The sequence below is a fragment of the Malania oleifera genome, chromosome 9 (assembly GCF_029873635.1).
Source record: "Malania oleifera isolate guangnan ecotype guangnan chromosome 9, ASM2987363v1, whole genome shotgun sequence".
Classification (NCBI taxonomy): Eukaryota; Viridiplantae; Streptophyta; class Magnoliopsida; order Santalales; family Ximeniaceae; genus Malania; species Malania oleifera.
In genome coordinates, this window is record NC_080425.1 from 87,081,784 (window position 1) to 87,097,717 (window position 15,934).

Below are 15,934 nucleotides of genomic sequence, written 5' to 3' on the forward strand. Positions count from 1 at the left end.
ATGACTAAAAAATAATTAACTGCATATTCCAGGATATGCATCCCCAGTTTCTGCTGGAATGCTGACTAGACAGAATAGAGTGAAGCTGGATGTAATGTCATCTCTGAAAAATTAAATCCTTAAGTTTTAATTTGGTTTTCACTTTTCAGCTATTATCATTTTTCAAATCGGATAAAAACAAAAGCAGAAACAGTTTTCCACAGATTGAATGAAGAAATTAAAATCGCCTGATCATGTAATTAAGCAACTTGCGAAAAACAGCTAGGTGATTTCGGTAAGTTAATAAGGAAATATGAGGTACTGATCAATCTCGATATCTTAATTTTCAATCGATCTTTATCTATCTTACAGATTCCATATTGAATCAAGCAAAAGCATGAAGCCGCCGGAGAGAGAGAGAGAGAGGGAATCACCGTGGTCAGGCGACGATGGATCGACGATGACTCGAAGCGGCGGCGGCGGAGGAAGGATAGGTAGAAAGGGAAATGCCCATAACCGGCACTGCGAAAGAAGTCTCCATCAGAACGCTGCGCTGGAAGGAGTCGAGGGCGGCGCCGCCGTGAAGCAGGTCATCCAATACGGAAAGGTAGTACTGCTTGAGCTTCTTCAGCATCCAGGAGTACTTGAGCTTGAGCCACCTCAGCCGGACCCGGCTGAAGGCTCTCACCAGGAACCCCCGCCGCGCTTTCTCGCCCCCAAGGCGCACAGACCGGATCTTGCGGCGGCGAGGAAGGGGCTTCCGGCGGAAGACGGCGGAGAGGAGGCGGAGGGAGCGGGGCATGGGGCGACGGTCCAGGGCCATGAGTGAGGGAGGGAGGGAGGGAGGGAGGGAGAGTGAGAGCGAAGATGGAGTTGGCGACGTGTTATGTGTGTGGGTATATACGGCGAGGGGGGCAAGGGTGGTTCTTTGCGTGAGGTGGGGGTGGACCCCACCGAGATTTATTAGGTTAAAAAGAGGTAAAGTTTTCAGTTACAGAAGGAAGGAAGGAAGAAGAAGGTAGACATGTATAGCTAACGGGATTCATGAATATTGTTGGCACTTGGCAGTGGTGCTGGAGAGTGGAGATGGCATTGCGGAGTGCGTGACAGCGCAGGCATTTCATCATCCATCCACATGGTTAAAGTTAACCCCACCTTTGTTTTTTTTTTTTTAATTAACGGGAAAAAATATCCAAAAAAAAAAAAAATATAAGTGATGAAAATAAAAATATATATAATTATTTTTTCGGTTGTTGGAGTATGGATTACGGCACTTCGAATCTTAGATTTGAATCTTATATGGATTTGGACAAAACTTAGTAGTAGTTTTAAAGAAGATAAAATTTAACAGCAATTTGAAAGCTATTTATGTAATCTAGTTGTGGGGCTGCAAATGAGTTAGATTGAATTGACTTGTGACGAGCTCGAGCTCGATTCGAATGTTTATGAGCAAGTTTGAGTTTGGCTCGAGTTCGGCTCAAGTTCAATTCAAGCTTAAAGTTTTTGGTTTGAACTTGACTCAATCGATTAGCATATATATATATATATATATATATATATATATATATGTAGAAACCCGAACCTAGAAAATAAGAAAATAAATAAAGAAAAGGAAAAAGAGAAAATATTCAAAGGCAAGCAGCAATTCGTCAACGAATGCCCTTCTGTGGTTCGTCGATGAAGTTTAGGCGTCGTAGACGAAGAAATAACAAGAGAAATTTCAAGCATAAGGTTCGTCGACGAACTCCTTCTTTCGTCGACGAACGTCCTTTTGCAATTCGTCGACAAAGGCTTCATTTCGTCGACGAAACGACCGGGTCAACTGTCTATAAATAGGTTTTAACTTTATTTTTTCATTAAGAAACTAAAATTTCTCTCTCTCTCTCTCTCTAAAAATCGTGCCCCTCACTCTCTCTCTACGATATCTCGTCGTTCGTCGCCCGAATCAACGATCGGAAGTTACCATAAGGATCTAGGGGAGTTTCTCTACAAGTCTAACGAAGCAGATTTTTGAATGGGATTTTTCAGGTTTCACTCCAAATTTGAGGTAAGGGTAGAAATAGGCTATTTGCCTAGCATTTAATTGATTAAATAAGGTGTATAGGCTTGGAGTTGCTTAATGGTTATTATTCTGGAAAAATGTGTTTTCAGATATTTGGGCTTCGTATCGCCATAGGGTGGGCCTTTGGAGCACTATAGGACCTCTCTTAGTAAACAGGTAAGATGATTAAGTTAAGTCAGGATTTTTCTGAAGTTGAACCGATTAAAATGCTATATATGTATATTTATGTTTTCAGTTGTTGTTTCAAAAACCAACCGTTCAAAATGGACTTTTCAAACTTAGGATATATGATACGGTATTTTGAGTAAAAATAAGTGATGGAAAGTTTGGTTTGACGATATAAACTAAATATATAGTGTTTCTTAGTTGCCTAGGGCTATGTTCAAAATATGGAAATTGTGTGGCAAATGAATATTATTTTGAGGGTTATTGTATAACCGAGTTTATGAATGTTTTTGAAATACTGGAACTGTTTGTGAAAATGCAGGGATTTGATATAGCGACTGTGAGCCGACTTTTGTATGACGGTCATGGGCCAAGATTTTGATTAGCTGCTGTGAGTCGAGCTTTATATGACGGTCAAGGACCGAGATTTGATTAGCGGTTGTGAGCCGAGTTTTATATGACGGTCGAGGGTCGGGATTTTATAATATGACAGGTTTTATACGAAATGAGTTTGAGATACAGTATTTATTACTTAAATTGCATGATATGCTTTAGGAACCTTGAGGACCAGTTGTATTATGAGTACGGTACCGTTGCTAAAGATTCAGTAGTTGACCATGTGCGCCCACTCTATTCTAGATAGAAGTGTATTGTGGTTTCAGCCGATTAGCCTCGGTAGAGGGTGTACCTTCCTTGGAAGTCCGGACCAGGAAGTGGTAAGGCAATCGGAGCCACAAGCGAGTTGCGAATGCCTGCAGGTGTATTAGCAGACATATGATTTGACTTAATTTGGGTTGATCGCCCCAGACTTAGACCAGCCTTCAGGTCGCACAACCCATACCATAGGGGAAGTAAATGGCGTTTAGTCCCAAGGAATGCCTTTTATGCATGTTTGTAGATTTATGTGAGTGATATTACTTATTTACCAAACTATTTATACTATGGAAACGAAATGAGATGAATATTTTCAACTGTATAAAGTGAGTACAATGTAAAATAGTTGTTTTCGATTAAATGAAGGATGAATGTTTTTGTAAATATTAAATGCATGTTGACCACACACTGATATTAACTTAATCTTTCTTACTGAGAATTGTCCCACCCTAATATACAAATTATCTTTTCAGGACCATCTCGAGGTCGAGTTTAGCGAACTCTGGGGGCAGTGTAGTGACCCGAAGAATAATAGAATTTTAATAATAAGAGGGAGAGAAAATAGATACAGAAACAGAAGGAGACCGTACGGTTCGTCAACGACATTGCCTTTTGGAGAATAAAATAAATTCAAGAAATTACAAGGACTCGTTGACGAATACAAGGCTTCCTAGACGAGTGGTTAAGAAATTTCGTTGACAAAAACAGGGCTTCGTCGATGAGAAAATACCGAGAGAGGTTTCCGGCTGCTCTGAATTTCGTCGACGAATACAGGGTTTCGTCGATGAGAAAATACCGAGAGAGGTTTCCGGCTGCTCTGAATTTCGTCGACGAATACAGGGTTTCATCGACGAATTTTATGAAAGACTCGTCGATGAGGTGACGTGTCTCATCGATGAATCTGGCAGTATAAATATTTGAAAAATCAGGATTTTATCTCATTTCCAGTGCCTTTCTCTCTATCTCCTCTCTCTCTCCTACGACTCTCTCGCCCTTCTCTCTTTGATTCCGGCCCCACCGGTCACTGGATCAAAGATCCGAAGCTACCACGACGCTCCTGGCAGAGTTCTCTACAAGTTTGCCGGAGCGAATCGTCTAGGAAACGAAGTTGGATTTCATCCCAAAATCAGGGTAAGGTCTTTTATTGAATTTTTTACTTTCTGGCAGTTATAGGAAATGGTGTAAACTAAGAAATACTAATGTTTTGTTCTAGGAGATTACGTTTTCAGGATATTGGATTAGGAATCCTGCGGGTATAGAGCCAGATTTTTATAGGGGTTTTTCAAAGTTGAGGTAAAGGAAATATGCTATGCTAGGAATTTTCATAGTACTATTAGAGATTTCATCGACGCATGTTTATACCAGTTTATTATATAGTATTTACTGATTACGAGGTTAAATATTTGTGTGGCCTAAGTAGACTTTTATGTGACAATGCAATTTATATGGCTTTTATAATGTATATATATATCATACTATACTGAATGCATGAAAGTAGACAATATATACAGCTCTTATATGAATAGTTTCATGAAACAGATATACATATATATACGTATACATGTGTACAGTTTGTTCAGATCAGTATTTTATATTATAACTTTATACAGAACAGTAATACAGGGTTATAGTATTCCATGTTTCCTATTACCATAACATAGAGAGTATATAGACAGAGTATACAGATAGATATACAGAGGTACGGATACAGTATATAGAGATTACAGTATTACAACACAGAAAGATAGAGTTATGGTAATTTTGGAAACATGATGAAGAAAATAGTAAAAGAATATATATGTATATATGTATATAGTATCAGATCCCTGTGGAAAGATTATAGTTAGACACAGTATAGATACAGATTATAGAGCACGGTACCGTTGCTATATTCATATAGAGTGCAACTACACATCTTAGATAGTGTGTGGGTACCGTCTAACCGTGCTCGGAGAGGATGCAGCTCCCTAGTACGCTGGGTAGAGGGGGCAGGTTAGACGAGGTAGCAGCCAGTCCCGCGCCTAGGAAAGGATGCAGTTTGGCCGGGCTGAGGTAGTGTAGAGTATATTGACTTATCTGGAGGGCCGACCAGATAGAGTCTCGCCTACGGGCCGCACAACCCTGTCATGAGGGGTCAAATCATGACGTACAGAATCTTAGGAAAAAAGTACAAATATATGTATGTATACAGTTTTACAGTATATGATGAGTATAGTATGATATAATATCGGTATGAAAAGTAGAAAACAGATGATACAGTATATTCTAAATACAGAAAGAAAGATATGCTTGAAAGATATGATTTATAGATGATTTATTGCATTACGGTTCAGTAATTATTTTAAAAGTATTCTTAACTTAGTTGCCACACACTAGTAATAGCATATTTCCACGTACTGAGCGTCGACTCACCCCATTATCTTAATATTTCTTTTTCAGGTGAGCCAATGAGGCGAGCAGGTCAGGCTCGCGGATAAAGTGTAGCTCAGATCACCCTGGTTATAGGGTGAGTTTTTGTCAGAGTGGTGTATGTTTTTGGATAGATGACACTGGAGGGACATTTTTGTATGGTTTGTATATTCTAGATTCTGGTATTGTACAGTTTATGTATAATGGTTTTATGATTTGTGTTTCCGCTGCGTGAGAATGTTTATTGTATATATTTAAAAAAAATGATAAGAATTTTGAGGTCGTTATAGGTGGGGTGAAAGCCAGTTAGTTTTTGTGAGTGTCAGTAAGAACTCTACTGTATTTAAGATGTGGAAAGTTTTCTAGTTATGTAATATGGTCGTACAAACGGAGTTAGTTTCTTTATTTTAGTTGGAAAGTAATATGAATAATTGGAGACTATTATGTATATAGGTAGTTTAGAACTCTGGTAATGGATTATGGAGAATATTTTATTTACTTCCGCTGCATTTATATAATAAATATGGTATTAGGTACACGGACGTCACTAAAGTAGCACATTGCACCCACGTGGCAGGTCGGGGTGTTACAGGTGGTATCAGAGCCTAGGTTTGCTAGGTTCTGTAGACTTGGATGATTAAAGATTACCAGAGTATAGGTTGAGATAGGATAAAAGTGGGTAGGTTGAGCGAGTCTTGGTCTGGAAGCCTAGAGACGGTGATCTTTCGACGGTCTTTTGTGTTTTTTTTGGAATGACGATATCAGGAAAACCAGGTAAATCCATCAATGGTTTCGTTTCTAGGTTGAGAGACTGGAACTTGGAAATGTAGGTGGGAACGTTAGGTCGGTCGAGTACGTGTGTAGTGTCAGTGTTATGAATAGAGGTCGGTACCTTGACGGCTTCGTAGCAGAATTGTGTAAATGATCCCTTTAACTGCAAGCTCAAATTTTTTATTATTAGTCATTCTATACTTACATCAACTATTATAAATGTGGAATTTCTAAGACGGTTTTTATCTTATCTTCAGGATGGATTCCAGGGGAAAGGATATCATAACTGGAGGGTATAATCATGTGGATACCTCCAGATTTTCACCAAGTGTAATTAAAATATTTTTAAAAATACTTTCTCAAGATTCTAGCATAAGAGATATTCGAAAAAATAAGCTTGTGAAAATAATACTTGCACAATCAAAAACACAAGCTTTAGGTGTCTTACAATTCAAATGTCAAGACCCATAAGCTACTATGTTTCCCACACAATAGATTTATTAAATTAAATCAGGGGAAAACCTTAGCTAAACTCTCAATATAAAAATAATCAAGCAATCACTCAAAGAGAGTTTTTAGAAAATAGGAATATTGTAGAATCACTCAAGAATACTCTCACACAATAAGATTTTTCAAATGAATGAGCAAAGGATGAGTATTAGGGTTTGAATGTGAAGAAATAACTCTCAAAAATTCAGAGAAAATTTTGTTGATCAAAATCCCTAATCCTGGCTTAATTTGTGCAAATGAGCATATATATATATACATATATATATATATAGGCCACACTCAAAAAGATTACCGTTGGGACACAAGGGTAATTATTAAAATTATTTTAAATGTGTTTAATAAAATTAACCCTGTTTTACCCCAATTAACAGTATTAAAAATTAGGTCAACCCGAGAGTTTTGGTCGCCAGGACCATAGGTTTGGTCGAATTTTGAAGTTCAGGTGCCCGGTGAGAACTTTGGGTGATTGAACTAAGGCGATTTCCAAACTGCTCAAGGTTCGGTCGCCCGGTCCTAAGTTCAGTCTACCAAACTTAAGGATTCGATCGCCCGAGGTTAATTTGAACGTGAAGTTCGGGCGCTCGAGGAAGGTGGAAAAGTTAGGGCTAGGGTTCAGTCGACCGTGGACGTTTAGTTCAAATTAGTTCTGTCGCCCGAGCCATAGTCAACATATAGACTTTTCAACTGTTCGGTCTTTCGAGACATTTTTAATGCTCGCAATTTGGTCGCCCGAAACCCTTTCAAACTTACGATTTTGGTCCTATTTTAGTCAAAATTTAAATGCAGGGACCTAGGGTCAAACAACGGCAAAGGCTTTTTAATTTAGCCTAAAAAACGTGGCGTTGGCCGACCGATTATACATAATATCATGCATGCAATACAACTATTAGTGTCCATAATATTACAAACCCAAAATATAAAACAAAATGCATTTACAATATAGCACAAATGTCTTCTCCTTCTTCTTTTGATCCTCTGATTTGTCATGGAGTATGCCGAATGATATGATCTTTATGTTCCTCTCGGCTTCCATTACTTCCTTATGTGTGTGCAAAAATATTAAGCCTGCTCAAGTACTAAAACCACACATAAGTAACTCGTGGTTTGTTATTATCAAAACCAAGGATGGAATTCAAAAAGTTAATAAAATATCGCTTTATTTTTCTATTTATCGACATTCATATTAGAAAACTGAAATGTCGAAATATATTTTTAACTATTTTTTTTTAATAAAAATTTTAAAATAAAATAATATTTTTTATTTATTTCAAAAGAAATAAATATGAAATATTTTTTGCGATTGGATAAGTCCTAAATCTTGTGTCTTAATATAAAATTTAAGAGTGACTCACGATATTTCTTCTTTTTTTTTTGGATTTGTTTTAATTGAGAAATGTGAAAAAAAAAATTGAGGAATATGATCTTAATTTTAATTTTAAAATCATTTGTCACGTGATCACATGGGTAATATTAGAACCATGGCAATCTAAGTACTTTTTGAATATACTATATATAGTATAAATGAAAATGAGATGAATAGTACCCACATGTGTTAGTCAAGTGGCTGATAATAAAACCATTATTTAAATTTGTCCAGCAGTTAGAAAAGTGTTCCTGCCTTCCTATTTTGAATTTCGATCCAAACAAGCTAGCACAATATTATATTTATTGATTGTAGTATAATCCAAGCTTTTCTTGATCTGTGTTTGTTTAGATATATTATTAGACATTATAACACAAGAAAAATGTTCCTATCAAGAATCGAACTGTTTTTGTTACTTCGTCCTTCAATTGCGACCACCTGAGAAAAATCAAATAAAAATGGCTTGATGGCCCAAGATGTACTTTAGGGGATCACTCTGATACTTAAATTAGGAAATGAGAGGTTTATATTGTAATAGTAAGTGAAAAGTGAGTGAGAATGAGATGATTACCTCCTCCTGAGATCTCTTTTTTATAGTGGTAAAGCAGACTCCCCTTCAGTTTGGCATTTATAAGCGTGTCATTATGCTTAGGGGGGTTATGGGTGACTTGTCATTATGCTTAGGGGCTTATGGGTGACTCGAGGCAGTTATGTAGGATATCAATAGTAGCTCTTGTAACTGCATCAGGGGTTATGGATAACCTAAAAGTGGTTATGCGATGTTAGCCTTGGTGGCTACACTATCATAGTTTATATGTTTTGATGATATTAACCTATACATCGTTCCTAATGTTCTTCCATCTTTGCAGATCATATTAGTACAGGTACATGTACATGAAGTACTAGATCAAAGGCAAAGATCGAACCGAGTTAGCATTCGAATAGGAAGATCAAATGGATACTCACTTGGAAAAGACTCAAGCACAAATAAAAGAAGCTTTTTGTTTAATTATATGTAATGAGTGTGTGTTTGAGGCAGTGTATTTTGCAACTTCTGCGGTTTTGATTCTTGCATGATTTTTAAGTAAGAGTTTAGCAAAATTGCATATGCATATTAGGACACTAAAGTTTATAGACTTTCACTTAAGTCACAAACTAACATTTATAGTTTTCAAATATAAAAACAAAGAGTTTGTCAAATGAATCCTAAACTCAAATATATTTTCATAAGGGACAAGTTTTCAACATCTTGGTTTTATAAACTTCTTCATACTTTGTCCTGGTTTTAATAAAATGAGTTTTATGTCCAAGAGCTTCAAGAAAGTTATATCATATTTTCATAAAGGACATGGAAGTATATAAGATATCCAAATAAGTTTTTAAATATATTTTCTTAATCAAGATATCTTATATTCAAATGGAAACTCACTTAAACAAGTTTTAATCTTCATTAGACTTAATATATTTCATATACTTTTGTCCAAAAATGTTTTAAGTCTTTAAAAGGCTTTCTGACAAGGAAAAACAGAGCAATCATCGTCTAACATAGTGCAACCTTGAGTCCTAAACACGTTTTGGTATTTTTGGTATTTGGGACATAACTTTTGCTAGAAAAGTCCAAAATGGACGATCTTGAGCACTAGTCGACGAGTCTAACAGGCAGAATGATGCTAACAACTGTAAAACGGTTAGTTCTCAAGCAAATCACATAGGATTCACTCCCAACGGCTAGTTAACGTTCATATTGGCTCTTTAGCTATAAATACAAGCTATTAGGCTTGTTTAGACATGGTTTTGAACATTATTGATCATATTTGTGAAAAATATCATTTTACCAAAACCTAAGACTTTGCATTTTAATCATTCATTCACAAGTGCTCAATTCTCTCTCTCTTACTAATCTTGTGTGATTCAATCCTTGAGCGAATAGTGTGAGATTGATTGTATTTGATATTAGCTCATTTGAGGAGCATTCTTTTGTATTTCCATCATCTTGTTAGGTTCTTTGTGAATCGTTCTTGTAAGGTTCTTTGTAAACCGATTGGTGAAGGCTCTTTGTAAGTACGGTAGGGATTTGTTCCCGAGGGTAAGGATTTGTTCCCAAGTGTAAGGCTTCTCCGCCGATGAAGGAATTTATAGTGGAATCCTTGGGTTGGTCCCGAGATGTGGACGTAGGCTTGGTGCCGAATCACGTAAAAATACCGGCGTTGATCTTTCTCTCCCTTACACTCTTTATTTTATATCTTGTGCATGATTTATATTTATTGAGATATAATTGCTTGCAATCTTGCCAAGAGTTTTATTTTGTAGAGAAAATTTTAAATATGTGAAAAGAGTCACCCCCTCTGACTCTATACTCCCAGGTTGAGACGTTTAACAAGTGGTATTAGAGCGATACGCTTGCATTTTTCGGAGTAAAATTCAGAGCGTAAAAATTAAATGGTGTATTTGGTGAGCACCTTTTCCCAAGGACAATCCGTGACAACCGCCAATGTTCAACGACTCAAACTACCCGTTTGGAAAAATCAAATGACTATCTTCATCCAAGCACACAATTTTAAAATGCGGCGGGTGTTAGAGATGGAGCCAAGAGACAGCTGGAGACGACGCATTGTTGAGTCAGAAAACGCGGTGGAATTATTTCTCAATTAAACTCTCCATTATAAACTTCCAATTGTGATTAATTTGATTGTTTTGTATTTAATCATGATGTAAATTCCAAGCCTATATAAAGAGGGTTGTGGAAAGTGAAGATTATAGCACAGAACAGTGCAGAGATAGCTCAGAACAGTGCAGAGAGAGCACAGAGAAGCTATAACGACCTGCTCCTTTTTCACATATATATATATATATATATTTTATATAAATAAATTATCATCACATCATACATTCCAACTCAGCAGGTCACAATCCATCTGGGCCCGTGGGCACCAGGGATATAACAAAACATACAGCAGAAGCCTACGCAGCAGAAAGTATAAAATCATATACATCTCATCATAATGTGCATAACACATACCAGAGTCACTACAATTTCTATCTCACAGTATATACATCTCAAAAATGAAATCTAGGGACAATCCCCACAAAACCTAACTGTCCCTACCAAAAACTTACCCTTCCAAAGAGGGCAAACAACTGATCTAGATCAGCGGGCTTTTCCCTCTCTCCTATCAGGGGCTCCTGAAAAATGTATAAGATTTAGGGGTGAGACACCTCTCAGTAAGGGAAATAAACTAATACCAGTGTGTAGCAACATGAGTATTCTGTGTTCTACATATACCATACATAACATATTTAATACTGTTTATCAAATCTGGGAAAACATATGCATATCAAAACATGGCAGAACATACTGCCTTTTCATAAACATTTCTCATCTCATATCATAATAATAATAACATAAAAACAACCCTGGTAGGTTAGCTGGCTGTTGTCATGTATTACCCCCACATGACTGGGTTGTGTGGCCTGAAGGCGGAACCTGACAATGGTTGGCCGACCACTGCCAAGTCAAACAGTAGTCTGTAGGTCCTATGGGTCTACCCAGACTGGTCCGTACACCAGGGGCGATAACAGCACACTTCTTGAAAATAACCACATCGACCATCCAATCTCACACCACTTCGTACAGCGGCGTTAACACAGATATCATGATCACGAGGACCATGGACACATAGCAACGGTACCGTGCAAGTGCTAGCCTAGACCAAGCCAACCAGGTTCTGATATCATATACATATACTAAAACCGTGATACATAAATATCTCATATCATTTATTTTCACATCAATCATATCATTTCACATATATACGTGTATCATGAAAATCATCGGCCCGTACGCCGGTATTACACATTTTAACATAGCACGGCCCGTACGCCGGCAAATCACATAGCACAGCCCGTACGCTGGTAAACCACATAGCACGGCCCGTACGCCGGCAAATCACATAATACAGCCCGTATGCTGGCAAATCACATAGCACGGCCCATACGCCGGCAAATCTCATCCACATAGCACGACCCATACGCCGTCAAATCACATATACATATAAAAATATCTCGGCCTGTACGCCGATTTTCCATCATAGAAATCCATATCGTCCCCATTCAAAAAAAAAACAGTATTTCACAACATTTTTATACTCATGCCACACTAAACAAATTTTCTACGTATTCAACATATCATCATTTAAACAGTATTTTCCAAATATAAATCATATATATAAATATATTTATTTTTCCTGAAACCAGATGCTATATATATATACATACATTTTCTCAAAACAAAACTAGCTTAGTTTATCCCCTTACCTGATTCCTGAAAAGCCCCTAAGAAAATCTTCCCCGTACCCACAAGGTTCTCAACTTAACACCCTGAAAATGAAAACTCGCAGAATTAAAGTTTAGTATTTTCGTACGTACAACATTTTCTATAACTACCACTAAGTCAAATTCGACTTAAAAAGTCTTACCTCAACTTAGGGATGATTCCCAACGTTCCCAATCAACACCTTGGAACTGAAAATTTTCAGTATTAAAGTTCAGTATTTTTATGCGTATATCACTTTCTTCAACTGCCAAAAATCCAAATATTGAATATAAAGCCTTACCTTGGATTTGGGATGAAATCCAATTTCGTTTCCCTGACGATCCACTCTGGCAGACTCGTAGAGAACTTCGCCAGGAGCGTCGTGGTGGCTTCGGTTTGTTGATCCGGCGTAAAACTAGCTCGGAATCGAAGAGAGAGAGTCGTAGGAGAGAGAGAGAGAGAGAGAGAGAGAGAGAGAAGAGAGAGAGTGAGAGAAGAGAGAAAGCACGCCCACCAAAATCCAAAATTTGATTTCCAAAGCTTCTTAAAGAAGCTTGTGCTAGTTTATAAATATATATAATAATAAACCTTAAGTAAAGTAAAGTAAAGTAAAGCTTCTTTAAGAAGCTTTCATACATATATATACACACACACACACACACACACACACACACATATATATATATATATACATGCTTTAATATTTATATATATATATATATATTTGTTCCTTATCATACTATTCATTTTACTTGTTAATTTAATTAATTAATTTTATTTTATTATTTTTTTAAAAAAATTTTATTTTTTTTCCCGGTTACTACATTCCTCCCCCCTTAAAAGAATTTCGTCCTCGAAATTTACTGTTTCCGTAACCCGCCATCCTTTAGTTAGGAAAAAGGGTCTACTCATTTTATTACCTACCCTCACTTATGGCGGAGGAATACCGTGGTTACATTTCGAGTCTTGAAAGATTACATACACAAAAGAAAACCATTCTCCCAAAACTAAAGTACTACACTATTCAACCATTACATGTACTTGCAACAGAAAACTACTTAACTATTTACATTTATTCACTCAGACTTCTTGAAATAAATGCGGATACCTCTGCTTCATCTGCTCCTCAGACTCCCAAGAAGCCTCTTTTACTGCATGATTCCTCCACAAGACTTTAACTTGAGGAATCGTCCTGTTACGTAGCTCTTGCACTTTCCTATCCAGAATCTGTACTGGTACCTCCTCATATCCCAGTGAATCACTAAGCTCCAACTCATCATAATTGATGACATGAGAAGGGTCTGGGACGTATTTTCTCAACATAGCAACATGAAATATGTTGTGAATCCTGGACAATATAGGTGGCAAAGCTAGCCTGTAGGCGACCGGTCCCACTTTATCTAGAATCTCAAATGGACCGATAAACCTAGGACTAAGTTTACCCTTCCTCCCAAATCGCATAACCCCTTTCATCGGAGCTATCTTCAAAAATACGTGATCACCTACATCAAACTCTAAATTCCTACGGCAATGGTCGGCATAACTCTTCTGTCGGCTCTGAGCTGCACTGATCCTATCCCTGATAAGACGAACTTTATCACACGCCTGCTGAACCAGCTCTGGTCCCACTACTCGCCGCTCACCCACTTCATCCCAAAATGAAGGAGAACGACATCTCCTACCGTACAGAGCCTTAAATGGTGCCATGCCAATGCTAGACTGATAACTGTTATTATACGCAAATTCTACTAATGGCATGAACTGAGTCCAACTACCCCCAAAGTCTAGTACACACGCTCTGAGCATGTCCTCTAATATCTATATCGTCCTCTCAGTCTGCCCGTCTGACTGAGGATGGAATGCCGTACTAAACGATAACTGAGACCCCAGAGCCTCCTGCAGACTCCTCCAAAATCGTGATGTGAATCGTGGGTCTCGATCCGACACAATAGATACAGGCACCCCATGAGAACGTACTATCTCCTGAATGTAAATCTCCGCTAAACGGCTGAGGAAGTAGCTGATCTTGATGGGAATAAAGTGGGTGGTCTTCGTCAATCGATCAACAATCACCCAGATGGCATTATGACCATGTAACGCCGTCGGCAGTCCTGACACGAAGTCCATCGATATGTGATCCCACTTCCACTCCGGGATGAATAACGGCTGCAACTGCCCTGCCGGTCTCTGGTGCTCAGCCTTTACCTGCTGGCACGTCAAACACTACGCTACATACTCAGCAATCTCTCTCTTCATACCACTCCACCAGTATGACTCTCTCAGATCTCTGTACATCTTCGTACTACCGGGATGAACTGTATACAAAGATCTGTGAGCCTCCTCTAGAATAGTCTTCCTGATCTCAGTATCGGCAAGAACACATAATCTAGAACGGAACTGCAAAGCTCCGTCATATGCGATACTGAACTCCTCCCCCTGCCCACTCTGTACTCCGTCAATCACCTCCACTAGCTCTAGATCTTCCTTCTGGGCAGCTTTAATTCTCTTCTGCATGGTAGGCTGTACCACTAGGCTGGCAATACATACTGGGAGATCACTCTCCACCAACTCTATGCCGAGTCTCTCCAGATCCATTATGATCAGATGCTGGATCCCCATAGCCGCCAACACTGGCTCCCTGGATTTCCTGCTCAACGCATCAGCTACCACGTTTGCTTTCCCTGGGTGATAATTGATGGTACAATCAAAATCCTTAATCAGCTCCAACCACCTTCTCTGCCTCATATTTAGTTCTTTCTGCGTAAAGAAATACTTCAAACTTTTATGGTCAGAGAAGATTTCACACTGCTCACCGTACAGGTAATGCCTCCAAATCTTTAGTGCGTGTACTACTGCAGCCAACTCAAGATCATGGGTAGGGTAGTTCTTCTCATATTCTTTCAATTTCCTGGATGCATAAGCCACTACCCTGCCATGCTGTATTAATACACAGCCAAGTCCCTTCAAGGACGCATCACTATAAATGGTATACCCTTCACCCCCACATGGGATGATCAACACTGGTGCTGTGACTAGTCTCTGCTTCAGCTCCTGAAAACTCTACTCACAACTATCGTCCCACTCAAATCTAACATTCTTCCTCGTCAGTCGTGTCAAGGGTCCTGACAAAGCTGAGAATCCCTTAACAAAACGACGGTAATAGCCTGCTAGCCCCAAGAAACTCCTGATCTCGTGGACATTTCTCGGTCTAACCCAATTCGCTACAGCCTCAATCTTGCTAGGATCCACAGAAATACCGTCTCCAGATACAACATGCCCCAAGAACACAACCTTCTCCAGCCAAAATTCACATTTACTGAACTTGGCGTACAACTTCTTTTCCCGAAGTGTCTGCAAAATTTGCCTCAAGTGCGTCTCATGCTCCTCATAGTTACTAAAATCTTCCCCGTACCCACAATGTTCTCAACTCAACACCCTGAAAATGAAAACTCGCAGAATTAAAGTTTAGTATTTTCGTACGTACAACATTTTCTATAACTACCACTAAGTCAAATTCGACTTAAAAAATTTTACCTCAACTTAGGGATGATTCCCAACGTTCCCAATCAACACCTTGGAACTGAAAATTTCCAGTATTAAAGTTCAGTATTTTTACGCGTATATCACTTTCTTCAACTGCCAAAAATCCAAATATTGAATATAAAGCCTTACCTTGGATTTGGGATGAAATCCAACTTCGTTTCCCTGA

The 15,934-nt window shown here is 38.3% G+C and overlaps 1 protein-coding gene across 1 annotated transcript; it reads right to left on the reverse strand.

The window, feature by feature from the left end:
- Window positions 1-209: 209 nt before the first annotated feature.
- LOC131164317 (uncharacterized) lies at window positions 210-1,068 on the reverse strand. The gene has a single exon (XM_058121424.1). It carries the CDS (start codon window positions 800-802, stop codon window positions 419-421), a length of 384 nt encoding a protein of 127 aa, XP_057977407.1. The 5' UTR covers window positions 803-1,068; the 3' UTR covers window positions 210-418.
- Between the last annotated feature and the right edge of the window lie 14,866 nt (window positions 1,069-15,934).